At 42.0% G+C, this 26019-nt stretch overlaps 1 protein-coding gene across 1 annotated transcript in view; it reads left to right on the top strand.

Moving 5' to 3' along the window:
- Positions 1 to 684: 684 nt before the first annotated feature.
- Positions 685 to 26019, top strand: part of LOC118566336 (choline transporter-like protein 2) — a 33471-nt gene continuing 8136 nt past the window's right edge. The window contains 16 exon segments of the mRNA XM_036148067.1: positions 685 to 891; positions 17277 to 17325; positions 17403 to 17476; positions 17567 to 17651; positions 18164 to 18248; positions 18409 to 18522; positions 18626 to 18686; positions 19517 to 19643; positions 19764 to 19847; positions 19969 to 20081; positions 23020 to 23151; positions 23242 to 23341; positions 24415 to 24507; positions 25592 to 25676; positions 25821 to 25851; positions 25854 to 25969. Of these exon segments, the coding sequence (XP_036003960.1) occupies positions 864 to 891; positions 17277 to 17325; positions 17403 to 17476; positions 17567 to 17651; positions 18164 to 18248; positions 18409 to 18522; positions 18626 to 18686; positions 19517 to 19643; positions 19764 to 19847; positions 19969 to 20081; positions 23020 to 23151; positions 23242 to 23341; positions 24415 to 24507; positions 25592 to 25676; positions 25821 to 25851; positions 25854 to 25969 (1377 nt within the window). The 5' untranslated portion in view covers positions 685 to 863.

Below are 26019 nucleotides of genomic sequence, written 5' to 3' on the forward strand. Positions count from 1 at the left end.
CTGCTGTTCTGCTCAGGGCCTGCATGCTGCAGTACATGACAATAAAGACATTGAACCTTGTTTCTTCTGCCTAAATTCGCCATTTTGCATCGATGTGATTTATTTTTACTCAATTCTTCTCTTATTATTCAGAGTACCTCACATAATTTCATGTTTTGTTTGTATGTTTACAACATTTTCACAAATTAAATAATCTTAAACAATACTCAAGTATTCAGTTCGTTTAGCAAGTACATTTTTAAATGTGTTTTCATCCTATTTTATTTCCGTTCACTGCTTCATCTGTACAGTGTTCTTGAGTGCTCTTAAAGTTGCTTTTTTAAAGTAAAATATATATTTTTTTCGATAACTACTTTTTAATTCTAGCAGTGTTATATTCAAGTAATGCCACTCTTACTTGAGTCCAAGTTCTGGATATTCTACCTACAGCTGCCAATTTCTCACAGCTTTTGTCAGTGTCACGAGTTAGAAAACGAAATGGTAAGACCCTTAAAATAATTTCAGAAAAAATAAATTGTACATATTTCATATTTATATATTCGTGCCTATTTTAACAGGTGGCAAATAGAGCTGGTAATAAAAATTTTCAGACCTCATCCACTTAACGGTGCGAAACGTTAACCCAGTCGCTGATTGGTTGGCCACGGTGTAAATCAAGACGTCCCGCGCTGTCATTGGTCAGCATACTCCATTGAGGCAAGCCCCCTAAAATGTTTATGGAGCTTGGAAGATTTCTGAGCGGACTTCAACAAAGTAACCAAACGGAGGTAAAGCGCCACAATAACTTGGATTCCGGGCCGGAAAAGATGTTGTAGTCTTCGCCTGTGAGCAGCTCGGACTTCTGGAGAAACAACCCCGTCATCATGGAGCTGGACGAGAAGAAGAAATATGGTAATTGTGTTAAAGCTCCGGGCCACGCTTCGCCCCAGTTTAACGGGTTGCATTATCATTAGTTGCACGGTAACTAGTTGCTCTTTGGCTCCGCGAGACGCAGGCTCTCACGGTGACGCGGGCGAACAGTTTCAGACACGTTACATTTCACTCTCTTGTTTTCTGCTTTAACAATAATAAAAAACAATTGTTCCCTTCGGGACAATAAAGACTGCTTTCTCTCTCTCGGACGTCACTCGTAAATGAGAAGCAGAACGACCCAGCGCTGTAAGCGCGAGGCTTTTTTATTACACGGTCTGCGTGAAGTTGAGGCAGAGCGTCTCGCGCTGGCAGAGTGGAGAGTGTCCCAGTGGGTGACGTGCCTGGCCGTCCGGCTGCTGCCACATTCCTCAGGACGGTATGAAAGGCGCCGGGGGCCAAACCGTCCACGGATCCGTCAGTCTCCCTCATAGTTTCGTTTCATGTCCAGGCTGGACCTTTTGGTAATAACGCGGCACATGACGTGTGCCGTGCCAAATATAGCGCCCGGGGTCGCACGGAGCCCCGCAGAAGCATTCACCTCCCTTTCTGTCATCTTAGATCCACATTCACTGTATTTTACTGGGACATTAAGGCTGGGATGGTAGAAGTGGAAGGCGGTGAATTTAGTTTCATTAAAGTTTGTACAGTCTTTTTTAGTGACTACAGTTTTTTTTCCCCTCATTTTAAAATAAATATGTCTCAGACTGTCTAGAGTGTCTTATTTCTTATTTGGGTTTAGGTAGGGCTTTGACTGGGCCATTTTAGCCCATGATGTTTTGACGATGATCCGCACTCTTCCACTGCAGCTCTGGCTGTCTGCTTAATTTGACTGTCTTGTAGGAAGGTGAACATCCACCCCCAGACTATCGCAGCTGCTAAGTAATGTTTTTGTTTCTCGGTATGAGCAACTTCCCTATCTCTGCAGATCAAAAACATCCCCACAAGATGATGCTACCCACACCGTGTTTCACAGTGGGGATGGGGCGTTCAAGCTGATGTGTGATCATAGTTTTTTCCCCTCCACACATATCATTTTGCCTGTAGGCCAAACATCTTTGCTCTCATCTGACCATCTTCAGCATGCCCGCTTTGTTCCCTACGTGGTTTGTGGCAAACTGCTAACAAGACTTGTTTGTTGAAGGGGTGTCAATGTAAAGGGGAGCTGAATATAAGTGCATGCTGCACATTTCAGATTTCTGTTTAGAAAAGAAAATCCATTCATTTTGAGGTTTTTGCACAGCATGAAAAACTGTTTTTGTTTCTAGGACAGCTCCTACATGATGCCGACACACAGGAATGAGAACCAAAACACTCCATCCTTTTTTCCCCACCCTCCTTTTCTCTGCACATTTCCACTCTGCCAGCCACGTGATGGCTAATTGATTCACTTAACGTTCGAGAACGTTTTCTCTCTCTCTCGCGCTCTCCCTGTCCGTGCTTGGTTGCAGAAATAATCCAAGTTTCAGTTTAGAGTTTAGTACGGCGTAAAAACGAGGGGAAAACATCGTTTGCGTGTTAGTACGAGGGAACAAGCTGGCCGTGGCTTGGCTGCACGGCTCACTTTTGTAACAACTGCGGTTTCCCTAAGGAAGTGTACTCACGAAAAACACCCGGCGGATTACTCAAGCTAATATATCTAAGTGCATCTGGAAGCTTAAGATTGACTTTGAAAGAAGGAAACAAGAACAAAAGCCTCGTATCTCCCGGGGAACGCTTTAGGCACACAGTGAAGGATGTAAAACGGCGTCTTTCTGCGTTGCAGTGGGTTATTTCAGGCTTGGGTTTATGATGAAACCTCAATGAGAGGATCTGAGAGCAGCTATGCAGCCATGCCCTACTGAAGATTAGATGTAATTATGTGCCATGTGTGGGGAAAGGCGTTCTGAAACCTGACCTAAAGACTCCCCAGCTCCTTTTGCATGGAAGTTAAAGTTGTTTGCTCTTTTCTGGTACTGTACATTTTTCTTGACCCATTTCTAGCAATCAGAAGAAGAGCTTCTGTGCCAGTGCAGCCACCAGTTTCCACTTAGATGTTATTGATAATACCGCTGCCACCCACAAAAAAAAAAAAAAAGCATGTTATTCAACTCACGATCTTGTTGTATTTTATAAAAACTCACCTCAAACTACACACACAGCAGCGTGTTCAGAGCTGGCTGAAGACAACTTTTATCTTTTAAAGCCTTTTCAACATATAAGATACACAACATTAAAGACTCACAATGCCACTTTGTTAAGACGGCACATTAGCTTCAGTTGTCCGAACGCACTGTCAAAGCACATTGTGATAAATATTAGCCATTCAAATGATTGCAACTTGTTTCTGGCACAGCCTGGAAGCATAAGGTGCGATAGTAGACATATGTTGCGGACCAGTGACCTTGGAACTCCAAACAGGGAAGTTGGCGCTTATGTCATCTCCGATTTATTGCGTTCCAGGTTCTCTGTTTATCTGACGGTAGGTAAAAACATGGACGCTCGCACCAAAGCCATTGTTAAATGTACAAAGACAGTCGACCTCAGTCTCAGAATGTGTTTTAATGTGTAGTTATAGGTACGTTTATTTCAGACATGTAAAGAACAGAACATCAATTCCTTTAACAAAATCAAAAAACATTGCTATTGTAATCTACATATTCGAAAAGGAGTGGGAGAAAGTAAAACCTAAACATAGAAAGTCAAATTTTATTACAAATCATCTTTTTTTTAAAGCCACGTTGAACATGAATAGATAAACAGTAGGTGTTGATTCTTTATGGCTCCTTTTAGCTGCCACCGTTAGAACAATAACAGTGTTCTAAGCGTTATTTTTTGCATATAAGCAGCGCTGGAACATGTTCACATGACAACGTTTTCTTGGCAAGAACAGAACAGTTTGGTTGCGTTGGTACTGTTCATTTCTACGACAGCGGCATGTGTTTTCTGTTACAAACAGGTTCTAGAGTGTAATGGTTCAAAAACGTCCCGGTTTCTGTTGTTTGACAGGAAAAGACGGAACTTTTCTTCCTGGAAATCCCTGGCTCATGCGTGGTATAGAAATTATTACACAGGCACAACATTACGGCTGCCTACAATTTTAAAAACCACAGAAAAGAAAAAAAAAAGGTGTATAGCAGAGTACTGTTTCGGCTGCTGACTCTTCTGAATATAACCTCGACTGGACACGGATATAATTCAGTTACCTTGAGCAACAGTTGGACTTCATAAAGTGTTCATCAAACACTTTATTCTCTGCCATCTCGAAGTTTCATTAGTTGCGCATGTCGAGTTTCAAAGAACGAAGCAGCACTAGTGGTGAGGTGTGGGAATTACACACATTTTTAAGTTTCCATTGCTGTCGTATAAATGGAGATTATAATTAGAATGTTGTCGTGTAAGCGTCTTAATCCAAACTGAACAAAATTCTTGTTTTTAGTGGATTGTTGTCATGTAAACAGGGCCTAAATGTTACATAAATAAAAGAGAACTGCTAAAAAACGGTCAAAGTATGAAGTTTTACTCAATGCTGCTGAATATGGTATAAGATATTTGCCCCTACTTTCCGTCTCCTAATTCCCACTTTAGGGGGAGTTCTAGTTGAAATTTCAGAGGTTGGAAATTCCGACTGTGAATGACAAACTGAACACACCATTCTGATAAGATTAGCTATTTCAGTTTGGTGACACATCCTACCTAAACCTTTTTTTAGAGCAAAGATCTGTCACCTTTACAATGCAATGAGCCATTTTTGTCCCCTGCAGACAGAAATGACTAGAACTCTACCCTAAAATATAACCTTGCTAGGAAAGGAATACGTTTTCGGATGCAGTGTGAAATAGAAGTGGAGCTTGGCTGCCAGAGGATGTTAAACATTTCTCATGGGTTAACGTTTTGTTTTAGCCATTTCCAAGTTTAAAGTTCTGTGCGATTCATATTTTCTGATTTCTGATACACAGCGGGAGCTCTGTATTTTTAGTTGGAAGCTCATCATTTGAACATTTACCATTCAGTGCTGGCCAAAGGTCTCCATTTAACCTTATTGGACTTGTTTGAATTTGTGATCTGCAAAGAAACCTTGCCATAAAATGTGACGAGGTTATGCCATTGCCTGAACAAACAAAGCCACTGATGTCATATATTTTTACCAGATCAGATATTTGACAAAATGTTACGAACAATCACCAAGGGCTTCCCGTGTTAGTCCAACCCTAAGTTATTAGAAATTCATTAATGTATATATACGAAAAAAGGCCCTATTATTAGCTCTGTTTACAAGTGTCTCAGATTTGTCAGGATCATTTTATGGAATATGTCTGATCTTAAACTCTTTAAAGCTTAACAGCAAATTTGACTTCCTCTCTATGTTATAACTTTACCTAAGGCTCTGTAAAACACAGAGGGCTGACTCTACATAATGTCTTTGCTTCTACTTCCTGTTTACCATATGTGTCCCATTTTTTTGAACTTAGATGTAAGTGAGGTGAGGTCATGTTAGTTTCGGTTTGTCTCTCACTGTATGGCCGGCTTCCAAAAATAGCTTCATTGTTAGTAGCAGCGCACATCTTGTTCTGAGCTTATAAGAGACGAAGCAGAAATTATTTACAACAGCTGGGCAGTAATGTGGTTCTGTGCAGTGGGTTATTGAGTAATCTCCCCGGAACAAGGTACAAAATCAAAGCAGATCACAGTTGTTACTGCTGACTTTTGAAACAAAAAGTGTTTAGCCAGGCAATTGGTTTGTAAAAGATCTTTGGCAGTGGAGCCTAGCATGTAAAGAAACGCTGAAAGATGGTTGATCCCCGGCTCAGAAGAAAAGGCTTAACCTTACTTAATTTCCTTGAGGATTTTTAAGTTCATGGACAGAGTATTGTGTTTCTTCCTGTGTGGTTCCAGAAATAGATCTGAACTCTTAAAACAGCCAAGATCCCACCCAGAAACCCACGCCCTCTGTCCCTAATGAAAGGCCATCAGCGAGGGATGCATTCATAACCCAGAGTTAAAGGTTTCCCAACTGTGTCGTCTTAAAATAAAAGGCCCTAAAATGGTCTTGCTGCAGCAATAGCCAACATGCTTCCAAGCCAAGAGATACACACATCACGGCCTTTTCATGCGATAGACTAGCCCAGATAAAGCCCTGACCTACATCCATTGGAGAAATCATTGTCCTGAGATTGTCTCCATCCAGTCTGACTGAGCTCCAGCTGTTCTGCAAAGAGGAATGTGCAGAAATGTTATGGTATTACATGAAACCCCAATAAAAATACATAGCAGTTTGTCATTTTAATGAGAGAAAATATGAAAAAGCTCCAGGGTTCAATTCAATTCAATAAAATTGTATTTATATAGCGCCAATTCATGAAACATGTCATCTCAAGGCACTTTCATATTTAATCATATCATACAGATTGGGTCAGATTATACAGATTGGTCAAAAACTTCCTATATAAGGGAACCAGTTGATTGCATCAAAGTCCCGACAAGCAGCATTCACTCCTGGAGAACCGTAGAGCCACAGGGAGAGTCGTCTGCATTGTCCATGGCTCTGCTGCAATTCCTCATACTGAGCAAGCATGAAGCGACAGTGGAGAGAAAAACTCCCTATTAATGGGAAGGAAAACCTCCAGCAGAACCAGGCTCAGTGTGAACGGTCATCTGCCTCGACCGACTGGGGTTACAGAAGAAAGAGCAGAGACACAACAAGAGAGACAAAAAAGCACAGAAGCACACATTGATCCAGTAATCTGTTCTACATTAGATGGTAGTAGCGGGTGAGCCGTCTTCTCTGGATGATGTCACAGTTAACAGAACGCCAGACCAGGTGTACCTACTATGAAGAAAAAGAGAGAGAACAGAAAGTTAAAGCAGAAATGACGACAAGCAATGCAAAGCTGGAGAACAGTTGAACTCAGCAGAGTGAGAAAATTAGACCCTGATATCCTCCAGTAGCCTAAGCCTATAGCAGCATAACTATAGAGGTAGCTGAGAGTAACATGAGCCACTCTAACTATAAGCTTTGTCAAAAAGGAAAGTTTTAAGATTAGTCTTAAAAGTAGACAGGGTGTCTGCCTCACGGACCAAAACTGGGAGTTGGTTCCACAGGAGAGGAGCCTGATAGCTAAAGGATCTGCCTCCCATTCTACTTTTAGAGACTCTAGGAACCACCAGCAGACCTGCAGCCTGAGAGCGAAGTGCTCTGTTAGGAACATACGGGGTAATCAGAGCTCTGATATATGATGGAGTTTGATTATTAAGGGCTTTATACGTGAGAAGAAGAATTTTAAATTCTATTCTTGATTTAACAGGAAGCCAATGAAGGGAAGCTAAAATTGGAGAAATATGATCCCGCTTGTTGATTTTCATCAGAACTCTTGCTGCAGCATTTTGGATCAGCTGAAGGCTTTGAACTGCATTTTGTGGACTTCCTGATAGTAAAGAATTACAATAGTCCAGCCTTGAAGTAACAAATGCATGGACCAGTTTTTCAGCATCACTCCTGGACAGATAGTTTCTATTTTTGGGAATATTCATGAGGTGAAAAAAGGAAACTCTGGAAACCTGTTTAATATGGGTTTTAAATGACATGTCTTGGTCACCAAGATTTTTTACTTTATTACCAGAGGCCAAGTTAATGCCATCCAGATTAAGTGATTCATTAGGAAGTTTATTTTTTGAGGACTCTGGTCCAAAGACTTCAACGTCTTTCTTGTCAGAATCTAAATGCAGGAAATTTAAAGTCATCCAGCTTTTGATGTCATCAAGACATGACTGAAGTTGAAGTAATTGCCACATAGCCACAGGGTTATGAATACTTTTGCAAAACACTATTGTTACATGGGAGTGTTCGACTAGGATATGACTCGACAGAAAGGGTTTGAGCATTTCTGTGAGAACAGGAAGTCAAGGCAAGTACCTAGAAAATAAGGGAGGAATGTTTAGGAAGGTCAGGACTCACGACATATAACTTTAATTTAGGAGATGGAAGTGCCGGGATGTTTGTTTTTTCTTTAGAATCTGGCCGTTTGTGGACGTACAAGAAAAACCAGATGTAGTTCTTCTTATTACTTCCCATTTTAGTGACTTTTTAAGGGCTGTTTTTTAAAGGAGAGTATTCGCCTTGCACTGTGGAGAACTTGGAAGAGATTAAAGTTTCTAAATTCTGGCATCAAAAATAAAAAGTTATGGCAATAGCTTTAAAGCTCTCTAATCACATGTCATCCCACCCGTCTGAACAGAAGAGTATGTCAAAGTTAGATGTTTGGGATTAGTTGCATGACTGGTTGCTCCATAGTTTCCCAGTAAAGGTCTCATCCTGTCGCCTGTTGTCACTTTTTTAATGCTAACACAAACCGAAGCAGGAGTATTAACATGTTTGTCACAAACGCTGACAGCTCTGGAACTGTGGGCGTGGAGTCAGATCACATTCCAGCGGTTGATGAGTTCCTTTATGTGGGCAGCTAAATATTTTTCCAGTTAAATGTGACCTTGGACAACAATATATTCATCCTTATTATTGAGAGCCTACTGAGGGGATTAATATTGTTTAATTTAGATGGATTTAGGATTCTTTATCTCAAAACAAAACCAAGGTAAATGGATTGACGCAGTCCACAATGCTCAGCTAGAGGATGGCCTGGGTAGAAATAATGATGGCGTGACAGAGGATGAGTTTTCCTCTTAAAGGGCCAGACAGAGAGGTTTGAGTTTATTACATCATTATCTGCTGACAGTGTGCATCAGCAATAATCTATGTTACCAAATATCCGCTGCTTGTAAATGCACTGCTTGGAATTAGTCATACTCTGCAGATTCGCTTCTTTCATCATCTAAACCAGTTTTACCATAATATGGTGGCTAGCCACTGTCATCAGATTACTGGTAATGACTTTCAGCATCTATATCTGGAGAGTTTCTCAAACGCATGATCCGTTAGTTCCAAGCCTCTTCAACTTTTAATATGTAGAAATTCAAAAGTAATAGATTTTTTTCACATCAAAATTTTACAATGAAACACAATTATTTTTGGTCTGCTGGTATTGATGAAGTCGAGTCGTCCGTTATTGTTTTTTTTTTTTTTTGTCACGTTTTATATGTTTCAGATCATCAAACTAATTTTAACATCAGTTAAAGATAACTAGCCTTGCCTTGCAAGCTGAATTTTTGCGGTATTTGTGCGTTCACAAACACACGAGAATCCATCTTGTCCTGCTCCGGCCTCAACCACTCGGGACCGACCCAAAAACGGTGTGGGCCAATCACGTTGCAATGTTATGGTTTAAGGCGGGACCTACCAGCTGTTACAAAAGCACTAGGAGCCGAGCCTAGATAAACATGGCAGCCCAGGAGGACGCACGTGTGGCTGCCGCTGTCACATCTGTTTTGTCAGAATCCACGATTGTCACGCGTGCAATTATCCAAATCAGCGCGCCTTGACCAGCATAATTTGTTGTGGTTTCTCAGGGCGCCTGCCGCGTACAACATTTTTATTTGATACCGTGATTGGATAAAACCAGCCTTTGGAAGGCGGGCACTACTTGTTGCTTCGCCCAATCAGCTCAGAAAGTTCTGCTGAATGTCCCTCCTTTCCCTGATTCGATGGGAGTAAGCCTAGATTGATAATGTGCAGAACAGAGAGTACTACACATTATCAATCTGGCTGCCCAGGGTAAACCTTAGTAAATACAAAAAGCTGCATTTAGTGTTTGATTTCCTTTATTAGGGAGAAAACCCCCAATATAAACTCCCATCAAGTGTTTGCAATAACTGGTAATCAGTCCTTTACACCTCTGTGTAGGAATCGTGGCCCATGCTACATTACAGAATAGTTTAATTCTGAAGGATTTAACACTGAAGGATTTAATGCATGGGCAGCCTGTTTAAGGTTGTGCCGAAGGTTTGGAATTGGATGTAAGTTAGAAAAGCTGTTGAATAGGACGATGGATGGTGTCAGGCGTGTGCACTTGCTAACGATCCATTCAAAGCGGGGTTGTTTTTTAATTTCTGTCAACACATTTATACATGTCAAGGTTTTCATTATGATTTCCCTGCCATGCCGCTAGTAGGCAGTATCCGATCTTAAACTCAACAACCTGCTCATGCGTACAAACACTCCCTGGCTCCGTCCGAATACGCTTAAAAATATTTTCTAGCTCCTGCTCCTAGCTTCTGTTCCTTGACCTCTCATGGGGTCGACAGTAAGAACACTATCGTGTGGAGGAAAGGAGCTGCGGACTGCTGTGCCGAATTTGGACATCCTTTAACACCAACATTATTACGTGACGGAAATGCTCATGGAAGATGTGAGTCAGGCTTGCAGTCTTCAGAAAAGGAACTACAAAGTGAGCGATCTCTTCTCTCTGGACATTTTCTTCGATTTCCGTCAGGGGGCTGTGCTGATACGTCATGTCACACAAAGAATTGTGGGATACTGAAAGAGTTCTTAGCCCCGGTACAGGCTCCTTTTCATCCCTCCTTCCTTACTGACAGCACTATTCGGACATCACTTATCATGGCGACCGCTGACGTGCTTCCGCTTTGGCTAAAGAGTCCTTGCTCTATAAAGGTATTCGGATTGAGCCTCAGCTTAGAAAGGCACCACCACAAAGTCTTATTGCGAATGTGCTAGGGCTTCCCCATACAGGAAGAGTCATGTGAAGACGACGACGGAGAACGAGCTCTTGCCAAAACGTTAACGCTCCTGAACCTGTTTTCAAATCATTTCAGAGAAAACTCGCTCCACTGTGTGTACCCACAGCCACAAAGGATGCACGGTGTCATCCAGGGGCCGGCCAAACGAAAGCAGTGGCATAGTTGTTTCCTGCAGGTCAGCACTAAGCCATTTCAATAGCTCCGATCAAATATATGTACTATTAGCCATCATTTAAGTTCAAATGTCTTCATTCTGATTTTATCTCAATTTCCATGATTGACAAACCCTATTAAGACCATCCATTTCACTAAGTTTCAATAACACATGAACATTTTCCAGTGTCAGTCTTATAGAGTGTCAGAGAAATACACTGATCCTCAGAATCTGATGCAGATAACAACATGTTGAGGACATGGCAACGTTGCCTGTTTAAGCAACGAATGCGTTTAGACTGTCTGCATGAGGACTGGGACACAGAGCCCTGACACAGACCATTTGCACACTGCGTGGCGAAAGCTACATGCTGTAGGATACGGCTCCATGCTCCGAAAATAAACACGTCCCATGATCCCGCCGGATGTACTTGAATGATGCGAGTGACAAGATGCTGCGTGTTTGTTGTGGAACGGTGATGTGAAAAGGGCCTATCGTGACAGAGTTGTGTGGATTTTGTGCTATATTATGTGTGTGGATCTACAGTGAAAGCATTACGGTTGATATTTAGGTTTGATCAGTGAAAGAAACAAACTTCTCTGTCAGCAGAGGAAAAGCACATGACTGTAATCTTGAGCATGCAGCAGGAGCAGAGGAGAACAGACGGAAACTTTCTGTCACTTAATTCCCCCCACCCCCCTTCTCTGCTCTCACTTAGCATCGGTGGAAAGTATTCGCAACATTTGGGCTGCGTGTGCACTTATTGTTGGAGTGGTAGATTTAGCAAAAAAACAAAACAAAACTGGAGCTGCTGGATTTTTGTTTTCCCCCCTCAATGCGTTCCAATGCAATACCTAAAAGTCTCCACAAGAGGGGGTAAACCGAAGCTGTTGCTGTGGCATTCAGCAAATCCTTCTAACCACAGCAAGGTGACTGTAATTGTTGCCTCTCACCCACCCACACCTGAAACCAATCAGTCGTCTTCGCGAGAAGCAGGATTTTTCCACGCTCCCTGAACACATCCCACCAAGTTCTCCTCAAATAACAATCTGCCGTCCTCCCACTGGTTTCACTCCCAGCCGCTCCGTGGATGTGTTTTTATGCTTTCGTGGGCATGTGCTTTCTTTATTCTCCCACGCAGCATGAGGTCTTTTGGAAAAGGGTGGAGTTAGAGAGGGATAATGTGCAGGTGGAGCGCAGACTGGAGAGAAGCAGTTGTTTCAGTATAAACAGAAGTGGGGCGAGCTCCTGAGACAGGTTGGACTGGTTCTGCGTTGTGCCTCCCTCTTTTCATAGTCCAATAAAGGGAGAAGACGTGAACCAGAGAGGGAAGCAGGCTTTCTTTACGTCTCGCCATTCGGCCCTAAAAGGAGTTTCAACATGCCTGAGAATGAGGAGAACGAGGAACCCTATAGGAAATATGGTAACAGCACTTTTTTGCTTCTGTTTGGTCTGTATTTATCACACATGGTGAAAGTTAGACTCAGGTTGTGGTTGATCGCTACCCTCAGCGGTGTCATTGAAGCGGCAGCACCAGTAAATCAGCAGTCGTGTTTGTGTGCAGCTGGCTACTGCTAGCAGTTCTCCTGACCGTACAGGTGTGCTGGGGAGCATTGGTTTGGATCAGTGCTTCTGCACTATTTCTCTGCGTTGTTATGGAAAACTTGATCATCTCATAGCCTAACAAGGAAGCATGTCAGAAGTGACAGTGCCAAATGGCAGCAACCACATGAAACATGACTCTGATGCTCTTTATGAGAGGAAGTGTTTGGAGGGTAGGTGTAGCTTTGCTCCAAATAAACATGCACATAACTATAAAAAGATACAACGGGGGAACTGGGCTCTTATCTACACTTTAAGGTGTTGGGTGTGTTTACACTATAGACTTTGCTAGAAATCTAATGTTTCCTATAATGGTCATATTCATGTTCTGGGCGCTGTTAGTTGTTTCTTCTTCTGTAACGCTAAGTAAAACAGCAGAAACGTCCTCCCATGAAAAGTTGCTGGATCCCCCCCCCCCCCCTTTAAGTTAACATTCCAGTCTCTCTTGAACAAAACAATAAGTCAATCCTGCAAAATTAGGCTGAGAATGTGCTTCTTTCAACTCTTTTAATTTTAAAACACAAATGTCCTCCACATTTTCAGACGTCCCCTTAACAGAAAGCATGGCCTTTTTAATATTTAGCCGCAGTTCAAATAAAAGTAGCAAGACTGTATGGTTGCAGCCAGACCTCCTATGTCACCTTATAGTAAGGACCCTTATAGAGTCCATACTATATAATGGTATTCGGTTTTTGAGCCCAAGCTCAATCCGAATACCATTATAGAGCCTCTAGGTCCTGTTCCTTGACCTTCCATGAGGTCAGTAAGAACTCTATCACGGGGAGGAAAGGAGCTTCAGACTACTGTGCTGAACTTAGACAGCCTTTAACTCCGACATCAATGCGTGACGCAAACGCACGTGGATTATGCTAGTCAAATTCGGGCCTACAGCCTTCCGAAAATGAACTACAAAGTGCACGCTCTCTTGTCTCCTGACATTTATGTTGATTTCCACAATGTTGGCTGTGCCTATATGCAAAGGATTGTGGGATAACTTTTGCGTTCTTGGCGCCGTTAAGGGACGTCATGAGGTTCCTAGGCAATACTAGCTGCAGAAGGAAGCATACAGACTACTTTCCCTACCTCCTTCCTTACTGACTGCACTATTCAGACAGCACTTATCATGGTGATCGCTGACGCACTTCTGCTTTGGCTAGAGAGTCCTTGCTCTATAAAGGTATTTGAACTGAGCTAGGGACTCTCTAGGCAGAAATGTGACAGCGGTTGCTAGAAGTGCTGTCCGAATAGTGCAGTCGGTAAGGAAGGAGGTTGACCCCATGGAAGGTCAAGGAATAGGAGCTAGAAGCTGTTTATTAAAGGTATTGGGATGGAGCCCAGGTCTCCAGGCTTCAGCCATACCCGAGCCGCACCATCAGATGTTTGTGGCCAATTTCCCTGAGCTTCTTTTTTAAGAGAGCCATGACCTGCACACAAAACCATTCCAAGGACTACTAATGGCACACAGGCTTCAATCTGTCTTTAGCATCCCATATTCATGACTAAATAGGTGGCTCTGCTAAAACAGTCTCAAAACACTGCTAAAAAAAATCACCTTTTTCCCCTAGAACATTATATGAAGACTGTTAAACTTCTGGAATATTGAGCTGGTCTGTTTCAATAGTAGAGGGGGCTGTTAATACTACTGGAAAAAATAAATCTTATTTTCTAAAGGTGCTTTTATTCTGAGAAACGAGCCTCATGGGAGTGCAGATTCTAATTTACTGACAATGACTATTTCCTTAAGATTATTGTCCTCAAAGCTGGCAAAATTTTCAAATATCCATCCATTGTCCTACATGCTTATCCCTGCTGTGGTCATGTGGGGTGCTGGTGCCTATCTCCAGCTGTCAATGGGCTGAGAGGCGGGGTACACCCTGGACAGGTCGCCAGTCTATCGCAGACATTTTCAAATATGTTTAATTAATTTCCAAAAGATAAGATGAAGCAACCTTTGTTAAATTCCATTCAGCCTTCCTGTTCTCTGCTGCATGGCGCTTTCTTCTGCAGCATGACAGAACCGGAGACTCAACATGTCTCCATGTGTTGCAGAAAATGATTTCCTTTTTAAACGTTTTCTAAGCTCTCCGTTTTCTGTCTTCAGACACTTTCTGATTGTTCAGGGAACTTGTGATGATTAGGTGGAGAATACAGAACAACTTCAACCCATTTTATTTAGTGGACGTTGGCATTGCATTTCTGAGAGCAGATGGGTTTCCCTGGACAACGTGATGCTGTTTATCACAAGAAGCCCGTCCAGCACGAGCAGCAGTCCGCCATCCAGCGTGTTGCTTTGCGTACTTGAGATGAATGCAGCTGCACAGGCGAAGACAGCAGAGTGAGAGAGTGAAAGACGACGACTTCCTGATTACTGACACATCCCACATCAGTAAATGATGTGTCACTACTTTCCTTTGGTTCACTTCATCTGTCTGGTTTGCTAGAGGGTCTTACTGCTTTTGCATTGTAAGCAAACTATTATGCCATTTACACGCAAATGAACCGTCCTGGGTTCACGTTTTCTGGTGGAGCAGAGTTGTTCTGCTTGGTCTGCACCAGACTGCAGACGAGCTGTCGTGCCAGCCAGAACAAAGCTAACCAAGCGAGAAAAGGAAGTCCGGTCTATTAAAAGCAGATCCAACAGTTCTGGTGTGAAAGCATTCTGAGGGTTCTTCCACCTGTAACGGTGTCCACAGGAGTCTCTCTATACTCTATGGTACATCACTATGTACGCTGCATTAACTGGTCAGGAGAAAGTTGGATTTTTGGGTTTCCAACTGGCTGTTCACCTTCCAGGGTCAGTCCAGCTGAAAACTGTGTGATTGTGGGAAGCACCTTATTTCCTTTGGGCATAAAACTTAATTTTTGTTGTTAATGTGATTTGGATAGTAGTGGGTTGAGTTAAAAAAAAAAAAAAAGTTGTGTGCTACTCAAGTGAGAGTAAGATTACCATAGCCTATTAGTAAAAATGAGTAAATCGCAGCATTCAAAACAGTGACTTTGTTAAAGTTTGTGGTCAAAATGCTGCTCAAGTATGGAGTAACATTTTGATCACATCTGATTTAATTAGTTAAAATAATCCTATTACGACGACAACAGGAAATTATGTATAAACGCTAGTAATTTTTAAGACTAAAATAAAAAAATACTAACATTTGCTAAACACACAGAAAAGGAAACGCTTTTCCAAATTCACATCGTAAAATCTTTGAAAGCAATGCTTGCAGTAGGTGATGTGTACCTGTTAGAACGGCAGTAGTTCCAGGGACAATATTTACGGTTTACTGTAATGCTGCTTGACCTCCAATAGGCACAACAGGCTCAGCAGACAGAAAATAAGATGAGAACAGTGAAGCTTGTGTACAAACAGCCTCATTTTAACAGGAACGGTAGGTGGGCCTCTGTGTCTGATGCATTTTTGGTTAAAACCCATCTTTTCATCATTCGGTGACTGGAGCTGGGTAGAGTACCGTACACAAGGAAGAGTAGAGAAGACAGCAGAGAGAGACGATGGCTTCAGAATGTTAGTCAATGAAAAATAAAAAGTATGGTGTGGTAAAACTACTCTGACAATGTCCTTTTTTTAAAAAAAAAAATAACTTGGTGAACTTGGTGAAGAAGTGGACCTAGTGGCTACACACCTCTGATTTTTGGAAAGTAGATTAGCACACATGTCCCCACAGTTAAACAGAAATGAAGTTCTGGCTTTTAAGGAGACTTAATCTTGCCAGGACTCCTTGTAACCATGATTGGTTTAGTCAAAGTAAAGAACTGTGAGTCCCTTTTAGCGGGTCTTGTAACGTTCATCTGCTGCCTGCCTCTCTCTGATGGTGTTGGTCCTGCTTAGTCACTGGGGAGGAATTTTGAAGGTTGCCAGGCGTGTCCCGCTGAGAAACATCAGCTGACAGAGGCGAGGGAGGAAGACCGGGACTCGCTGCGTGTTCACCTGAAATCGCTGTGGCCTGTGTGGTTATAAGAATCTATTGCCTCGGTTAAAGACAGAATGCAAGCAGAAGTTGCACAAATTCCTATTTTAAGGCTCAGTAATTTAAAACCACGTCATCAAACCACTGGAAAAACTATAGATATGTTTTTTGACTGCCAAGAAGGGAATAGTACACTATGGCCTAACTTTAATCAAAACAGCTGAAGAACCCACAAAGTAGCACATACATTCTCAAATATGAATCTATACTAATATTAATGTTCGAATAACGCCGACAGACATGAACGAAGCATAGATGTGATGTTTATCCTGTGACACCTTTTATTGAATGAGACTATTGTTCTGGCAGATCCGCGTCCACTCTTTTCTAAACGGAGTCAGTACACTGGCATTGGCTCTGGTCTGAATGAGCACCTAAAGTAAATACCATGGTAAACACAATGTAGTAAGAAGTTTCACATGGCATCTAATTATCTATTATAAAAGGAACGGTAATTATTACTACCGTTGCTATTATAACCTAACATCGTTTATAGCATTATTTTAGTTTTGCTTGATTTTTAAATTTAGGCAAAAGCAAATTTAGCAGTACCGTGGTCTTCCTGGTATTGCAGAACGTTCTACCTTTTCTGCTGTTTTTCTATTTTTAAAGTAACGGGGAGTGTAACAAGCTGATCTTAGCTGCTTCATTAGTCGGGTTATCTGCTGATAACCAAACTGCAGCCAGCTGCTCAACAGGGAGGCGACTCGTAGCTCGCCGTCTGTTTCTAAAACAGCGTTAATAAGTGGCACACTTAGTTTTTACAAGTATGACTTTCTTTTTTTCTTCAAGTCCAGAAATATTCCAAAACAATTTTTTTTTCTTTTGTGGGGGAGAGGCAGTTATCCAGGACTGTCAGCTCCATTTTGTACTACTGTAACCCATGAAGCCAGTAACGATTTTTAATAAGGAGAAAGGTGCTACATTTCATAAGTTCTTGCTTTTCGTGCTCACTGCAGTAATGGTGCCCTTAAGTCACAAATGCCCTTTGTTTCTTGTAGGTGATCCCAAAAAATATGACCCGTCCTTCAAGGGCCCCATCCAGAACAGGTGAGGCCCAGACGCCAGTGTTGGATTTCTCATTCTGTTGTTGATGAAGGGTTTGATTCAGTTTCTTCTCTTTGTAGGGGCTGCACAGACATCGTCTGCTGCATTCTCTTCATCATCGCTGTACTGGGCTATATTGCAGTGGGAATCCTAGGTAAGTATTCGGTTTGGTTTGCCTTAAAAAAAATCCACATTATAAGCTGTCATATATCCAAATATTTATATTTAATATTTGTGCTTGCAGCCTGGTCCCAAGGTGATCCAAGGAAGGCGATCTACCCCACAAATAGTCGAGGCGAGTTCTGTGGGCAGGCCGGTTCTGAACTAGAGTGAGTTTCTTTTTAAGGCGACCTGTTGAGGGAAAATATGACTGCTGTGTGCATGCCTTTTATTTATCACCAAAAATATCGTTTTCTGTCAGGACATTGTGTTGAGGAGCTGTGAAATGAATGGCTAATCTAGTTTGTTATAATTATGTTTAAAGTATAGAAAAAGTCAATACATTCTTTTGTAATAAAGTGATTTCTTTATGAAATGACTGTTACACCTGTTGGATAAAACACCAAACCCATAACAGTGCAATCATCTTTTTAGATTCCCATCACTTCTTTCTCGAATTAAATTCAATAAAATCAAACACGTGTGCTCGGTCCGTCTGCTGAATTCCTAACGCATAATCCTGAAAGCTTTTATTTTGAAGTGTGACTAATATTGCAAACACTTGTGAAAAGGCATTAGAAATAAAAACTTTATGGTAACTTTATTAATTCATCAATATGTAAAAGAGTAGGAAACTGTGTTCCAAAACGTTGGCTGAACTAAATTGGGCTGCTTTCCACAGGAAGAAGCGGCTGTTGTTCTACTTCAACATCATGAAGTGTGCCAGCCCCATGGTGCTGCTTTCCTTCCAGTGTCCAACCACACAGGTGTGACCTCATCCGGAGACCCTCTCGCCGGTTCACTTTAGTCAGTTACTAGGAGCTGGGATATTACTGACTGCTTCTTTTGTCTTCCTTTTTACGCTGCTGCCACCTTCTTGGATTCTACACGTCCTGCTGGGATCTTGCCATAAATGTTGATGCTCAGATGTGTGTGGAGAAGTGTCCCGACAAGTTCATGACCTTAGTCAAAGCCTACACCAACAAAAAGGACTTTGAGTACTACAAAACCTTCTGCAAGGACGGTGTGAAAGACGATATGGTGAATTTATTTTTTTATTTTTTTCTCCCCACCCCAAGTAACATTTCTTAACCCCTTGATAGTGAGAGCTGATTGTATTCACCTCTTTGGCTCTGTGTTTCAGGGCACACCAGCAATTCTGAGAGACGGTCTCTGCCCCCCCATGCTGATCCCCAGCAAGTCATGTGAGTGGATTCTCTCTACAGTGCTCTTCTAAACCCCTAAAACTTTGTCACAATAAGTGCCTGTGTTTGGATTCTGAGTGGTCTGCCAACACAAAGGCGCATAAATGAAAGAGAAGTGACATGAGGTTTTTTAATTTTAACAAATCTCAAGCGTGGCAGCCACTCTTTGCTGCAGTTTCGGCTTCAAGACCACATGACTCCATCAGATGGGGGAACGCCTGCGATGCACAGATCTTGAGTTGGGTTTAGGTCTGGGCATGGGCTAAGCCATTTTCACATTCTAGAACGTTCCGTCTACTTAACTCCGTCCATCTTCCTGTAACGTTGCCTATCTTCCCTTTCCCTGCTGAAGAAAAGCATCCCCTCAGCATGATGCTGCCTCTGCCATGTTTCACTGTGGAGACGGTGGATTTAGGGGTGCCCAACATTTAGCGTGGCGGCTGGAAGGTTCCGGATTTGTCTGATCTAACCAGAACACCTTCCTCTGCTCTCATCTATTGATGCCATTTATTTTCCCCCGACATTTTGGAACAAACTGAGACTTTCAGAGCAGCAGTATTTAAAGTAAGAATAAATGATGCATAGGTGGACTCTATGTTACCATTACATCAAATCCCAATAAGATAAAGTCAAGGCCGTGGCTGTAGTCGGACATAATGTATACAGGATGAATACTTTTAGTCAATATTCCTCATTTTGATGATCTACAGTTTTATTGCCTATCACTAGTTGACAAATCTTCAAGCTGCTGTATACTGTTTAGTATGGTTTATAAAGATGTACTTTGGTTGCCTATTGAGGGTTTGTTTTTTCTTCTTCCTCTCCTTTAGTCACCCGTAGGTGCTTTCCATCTTTGGGCTTGAAAGGAGGTATAATAACTATAGGAAACAGCACCACGTTTGATGACGGACTAGGAAAGACTGACAGACCGGCCAAGGATCTTGTGGACGGCGTAAAGTGAGTACTTCTGCAGCGGCAGTGTTGTGACACTGCTTTGTGACATAAAGTACCACAAGAACAGTCGTTCCAACATGCAGGCGATCGGGTTTCATGCTGTGGAAACGGATCTCTTCTCAGGAATGCCACTGTGGTTATGGAGGCTCGTCAGGTGGTTATAAAAATCTTTGAGGATTATACGCATTCCTGGTATTGGATCCTCATGTGAGTAACTAACCGTTGTCCTTTTCAGTTTATTTATTGTTGGTCTAGTTTGTCTGAATAAATGTGAGCAGAATTGGCCATACATCACTTCTGTGCTTGATGTTTTAACCTTCCTCTGCAGTGGGCTGGTTATTGCCATGCTCGTCAGCCTGCTTTTCATCGTCCTCATGCGCTTCCTGGCCAGCGTCATGATCTGGTTCATAATCATCGCTGTGATACTTGTAATAGGATACGGTGAGTTAGAAAAACACGGATTCATTTTTACCCTTTTCACCGACGCAGCTTTTCTGTGGTTTGCTTAAAAAAAACGATTGAGAAGAGTTGAACAAACCTGAATCAGAAACCTATGACCTTGCATGTCTGCCGTGCCCCATGGTTGTGTTCGGGGAAATTAAGACAAATAGGAAAAATTGGATGGTTCTGTTGTACCATTTTGATCTGAATCACCTTGGAATTAATGGGGTATTGATTCTTCTTTTCATCACAACCATCACATAATCTCTTGGCACCCCAACTTGTGTTTTTAAAATCTTTTTTTCCCCCCTTCTTTTTGTGGATCTCCTATAGAATACACCAACAGTCTTTTCGTGTATCCTTTTAGGACCCAAAGTCGGGTAAAGTCATTGTTTTGAAAGTCAAAAGAAGGTCTCAGGTCTTTCTGCTCAGCGCTCAACTCAAGTTCTAACTTTAAATTTTAAGTTTTGAACAAGTCATTTGACTACACCTGTAGTTTTTTTTTTTTTTTTTTTTTTCCAGTGGAATTCTTATTTATAAATATTTAAAAGGTTTTTGGCTTTTTGCCAGAGCAACCAGCAAGAGGAACTGACCTTAAAACTCTTAATCAAAACCAACCATCCCAGAATGATCCTTAATAAAAACACAAATCGGCTACAAACTAATAACCTTAACCAACTGCAAAAAGCTGCTTTTGTAATATATCAAGAGTAGCGGATCATTAAAATAACAAATAATTTATACAACTTTTATCTGATAGAGCAATCACAGCGTCATGCTCTGCCAGCTAGGATGTACCGGTCGGTTCAGGCTCCCTGCCCAGCGAGTGGCCATGAGATGCACACAACAATCTGAAGATATTAATCCCTTTTTAAAAGAAGGAAATTGTTTAAACCTAACAGTCTGCAAACCTATTGCTAGGTTCAAATCCAAACACAGTAAAACCAAATAATCTAATCCTTACAAGACCTTTAGATACGTGGAAGAATTAAATGGTATGTCTGGATGTCTTAAAAGCTAGATTTTGTAGAACGGTTCTTAGCTGTAAATGCTTGAAGCAATAATCTTGGCATTTATGGTTTCAGCAAAGATATGTTGATCAAACCTCCCATAAAATGTTTTGGTTCACCGAGGTTTGTCTTTTTTTTTTTTTTTTTTTTTTTTTTTTTTTTTAATAAGGTCATTGCAGATTTTCAGTCAGATTAGGTCTGGAGTTCAGGTTCTTCCATCACTTTGGCGGTTTGGCCCCTAGCCATTCTGCTGTAGATTAGTTACAGAGTTTGGGATCATTGTCCTGTTGCATGACCTTTTTTCTTTTGTTTTTATCACTAAACCTACCAGACACAAACATACATCCTAGAATTTGACTTTAGAATATGTTGCGATACAGATAAGATTGTCGTTGCCAATTTCCCCAGGCACTGTGGCTGCAAATAAGATCAAATCGTCCTCCGGCCATATTTTCTTTTCTCCAAGATGATTCTTGATGTCTCTTCTTATTGAAATGCAGCATCTGAACCAATCAAACTCCCAATGCCTCACACTGTCAGTCTCCCACTTGCCTTTTTAAAATCAAAATACATTTGTGAATTGTAAAACCCGATGTTGCGTGTCGGTCTTTAAAACGACTTGCTTAATCACACAGTAAGTTGCATGAACTGATGAAGACGTAGTGCTTACTTCTGGGTATTAAAGGTAGACCGCTTCATCTGGTTATTCAGGTCAACGGCCAAAGAAACAGCTCTACTTTTCAGATTGTAAAACGTCTCATACTAATGTATTAAGAGAGTGGGCTAAGTGTGTTGTGGAAGGAGTTTTTGCTTTCTCATCACCCATGGGCAAAACCTTCATTGCTTCATGAAATAAGACATCTAAACGTTTCTGGCACACCTTCAGACTCCCAAGGTCTGTCGAAGGCTCCAGGAACACTTTAAATACTTGAAAACAACCCTTTCTGCTGACCAACACGCTTTGGACCCTCAAGGTCATAAGCTGAAACACACTGGTCAGCAAATAAAGTTGTTTCCCAGTACTTACAAGTCTTACTGGCGCCTTCTCTTCATAAATAAATGACAGCTCTAAGGGCATCATAGAACAGGCAGACAGAAATGATGCTAATAAACTGTGAAAGGAACAAGATGGCTGCCTAAAATCTTTGAGTTGTCTAGAACATTTCAATTTACAGATCGTTACAAGTAACTCCCTCTTATTGTAAACTTCAAATGCACAAGACCGGTTAGAGCTTTTTAAACACTGGAATGCTGGCCTAATGTAAAGTACAGTATCTGCACTGATAACTTTCTCAGCTCCTGTTGCCAAAACCAGTAGTGACTGACATGGAGGTGTTCACCCTGAGGCTCTGCTGGGGCGTTCAGGAAGCCAGAGTAGCTGCAAAGGTGGCCTTCAGCTTGTTTGCCTTGCTGGCTCTGGTTTCTCTGTTCCTCTGTACAATACTCATAGATTCTCTGTGGGATCTAGGTCAGCCTCCTTTACAGTTTAAAAACACATTTTGGTTTTAAAGAGCATTTCTGACCCAGTCCGTGTTCTCCTCGGCTAAGGGAAGCAGATCTCTCTGGTTCAGGAGTGGCTTAAGACGAGTAATGCCAGCGCTGTAAATGTTACTGATGAGATGAATAACAACCCTAAAGGGTCAAACGTAAAGGTGTGTGTGTGTGTGTGTGTGATGCATCCTCGGTTTGTTCTGTTTTCAAGCTCACCTGATGCCAAAGGAACTTCCCTAAATTGTTCTGTTCTGGTGCGCTTCATCAGGACCCGTCCAATGCGTGTTTATGCCACATGATTTGTCAATTACACGCTTTGTGTTGGCCCCTTAAACCTCTATCCAGCTGGAGGTTTAGGGGGCCATATTACAAAGTGATCATTTCTTCTTTGAATGGTTTAAACATGCTTTATTTTATTTTTTTATTTTTTTTGTCAGGCATCTTCCACTGCTACATGGAGTACGCTGACCTGAAGGGGGAGCCTGGTGCTAATGTGACACTACAGGAGTTGGGCTTCCAGACCGACTTCTCGGTCTACCTGCAAGTCAGACAAACATGGCTGGCCTTCAGTCAGTATTTACAAACCTCTGCATGTTTTCAGACTCAGACAAAATGGTGTCGCTGATTCTTCTGAGCTCACCCTCTTCCACATGTTTCAGTGATTATCCTGGCCATTGTGGAGGTCATCATCATCCTGCTGCTCATCTTCTTGAGGAAGAGGATCCTCATTGCCATTGCTCTCATCAAAGAGGCCAGCAGGTCAGACATCAGAGTATTCTTACTAACATGATGGAGGGAGGAAATAAAAAGATGAGAAAGCATGCGTCCAGCTGGGCCTACAGTGTGCATCAGTTGGTGAAAGGTCAGCTCTGTGCTCCAGACAAAGAGAGATCTCTTGTCACTCCTGGATTTACTGGTATTTCTGTACTCCGGGAACGCTTGTCTGACCTTTACGTTTGTAACTGGCTATGGCGTCCTCTGCATCTGGGGCCAGGCCCCACCAGACGTCACTGTGGAGCTCTGTTCACAATAATCAGTGTGAAAGGATCGTTCTTTACGGAATACTATTGGAAAAGGACAGATTCCCTTACAAATACAATTCTGTTATAAACATTTGTGTGTATATATATCTGTCTGCCAGAAAACTAACAAGCTCAGTAGGCTAAATCCTCTTGAGGTGTCTTGAGAATGGGGCCGAACCCCCCCCCCCCCCCCCCCCCCCCCCCAAAGTCTGAAATTGCAGTGCGCATCCCCCACACGCTCTGAGTAGACAGATGTGGGGCACAAATCCTCTGGCCCCAAACTCAGATCGTCCGGTCAAAATACTGGAAAAGCACACGTTACGTTCTGCTGGATGGTGTGCGACCATCTAGGCTAGGAAAATTTATTTGTATAGCACATTTCAGCACAAGGACAATGCAAAGTGCTTTACATGATTACAACATTGGAAAATAAAAGCGGTTGTAATAAAATGTAGGAACATTTAAACATAAAAACATAGGAAAATGTAATCTGAAAGCAAATATGAATTTAATGTTGGTTGGTCTTGCTAGCTCATTGAAGGATTGATGTGAATCTTGTCTGTTCAATGAATTGATAATGAGAGCCTGTACGTATAATTTTTGCATTAAAAATTAAGTTATATTCAGTTTATATAAAATGGATTTTCTAGTGTGTTGGTTTATGCTAACTCATCTGTTTTCATTTAAAATTGATCAAAGTAAGGTTGTATGCATCACAAAAATGTGAGTTTTTGTGCCCCACTTGTTATCCTAGAGACGCCACTGGTAACTGGCCTATACTGACCTGCAACTTTGTTCTTTTTTTTTCAGAGCCATTCGCCACATAATGTGTTCCCTGTTTTATCCACTGTTCACTTTCCTCCTCCTGGCAATAGTCATCGCTTACTGGGCAGTAACTGCTGTGTATCCTTTACAGTCACCAGTTGTCTTACCTTTTTGCCTCTTAGAGGAAGCAGTAGCACATTCTGGAAACAATTGCAACCAGCTGTTTTCTTTACCCTCTGACTTATGAAGTACACCAGTGCAGATGGTGCTCATGATGAATTATCCCCATCAGTAACCACTGCCTCTTAAAACCTGACCTGCCAGCAGAGGGCAGCCTTGCAAAGATTTGGTGCGCTGCCTCTGCTCGGACCCCTGCAGACTTCAGTGGGTTCCTTAGCATGGGTTTCTATTTTTGGAAGAGGCAGAATCTGGTTTAAACAGATGGTCACATTTCAAAGACATGAACTAAAGGACGACTTCAAAACAGTGTTGCAGTGTAGAATTCCCGTAGTCAAGACGGGACTTTTATAATCTCTAGATAAAGATCGGTGCTGCATGTAGTTCACCTCTTAAATGCAATAACTATACAGTGAGATTTATTGTTTTTTACAGCAGGGGCATGTGTTAGCAGACAGACTTCCGCCTTTTGTTGCTCTAGAGCAATTTGACCATTAAAGGGTCAAATTTTAATGGTCAGGATTTTAAAAGCTACTGAAAAAGTCTACAATGCTAATCAGAGTGAACAAGACCAAAACTACTCCTATCTCATAAATGCTAGCAATATAAACGAGTGTTCTCTTAATTTTTTTATGAACCTTTAACGTACACTGGAGGTGGAGGTAGGGGGTTGTGAGAACAGAACATGTCAAGTGTTTAGACCTGAGATAAGTCTAAAAGTGGCGGGGGGAAGCAAGAATAACACTGAGATTTTTTTTTTCAATTGGTTACCAACTGGAATCGCTGTTCTGTGCATGATTGTCACAGGAAGAGGGGAATGGCTCACAGCCTCCTACCTCCTTTACCCTTGTGAATAGTCAGCGATCTTTATGTAAGTAACTGCCCAATGCAAACATGAGGAGGTTTTAATGTTTCATAAAATATCCTTTGCATCAAAAAGCAGATCTTTGTTTTCTAGAGTGGAGCTTTTAAAATAGAAGTCCTCTTTGGTCTGAGCCCCTGTCAGAATGTGATTTTTAAATGAGCACAGACCTTGACTGAGAAGTTTCTTGTCCACCTCCAATGAGCCCATCTACAAAGTGATGAACGAGTCGGCGTGTCCGCACTCTGCAGAAACCTGTGATCCAGCCGTGAGTTTTTCTTTCTACTACTTCTCAGAAAATCTCTCTACGGGTTTTAAAAGAGCAGCTGGTTTCATAGCAGCTTGGTGCAAATGTCTTCCAGATCCTGATGTTGCGTATAAAGTCTCCTTAAAAAGTCCCTTGTCTTTTCAGAACTATTCAACGAATCAGATGAAGAAGGACTGCCTGATTCGGAGTGCCTGTTTGCCTTCTACGGGGGAGAAACGGTTTACCACAAATACCTGATCGGCCTGCAGTTCTACAACGTCTTCCTCTTCTTCTGGTGTGCCAACTTGGTCACCGCGCTGGGACAGATGACGTTAGCTGGGCCTTCGCCTCCTACTACTGGGCC

Source organism: Fundulus heteroclitus, chromosome 16 (genome assembly GCF_011125445.2).
Source record: "Fundulus heteroclitus isolate FHET01 chromosome 16, MU-UCD_Fhet_4.1, whole genome shotgun sequence".
Taxonomy (NCBI): domain Eukaryota; kingdom Metazoa; phylum Chordata; class Actinopteri; order Cyprinodontiformes; family Fundulidae; genus Fundulus; species Fundulus heteroclitus.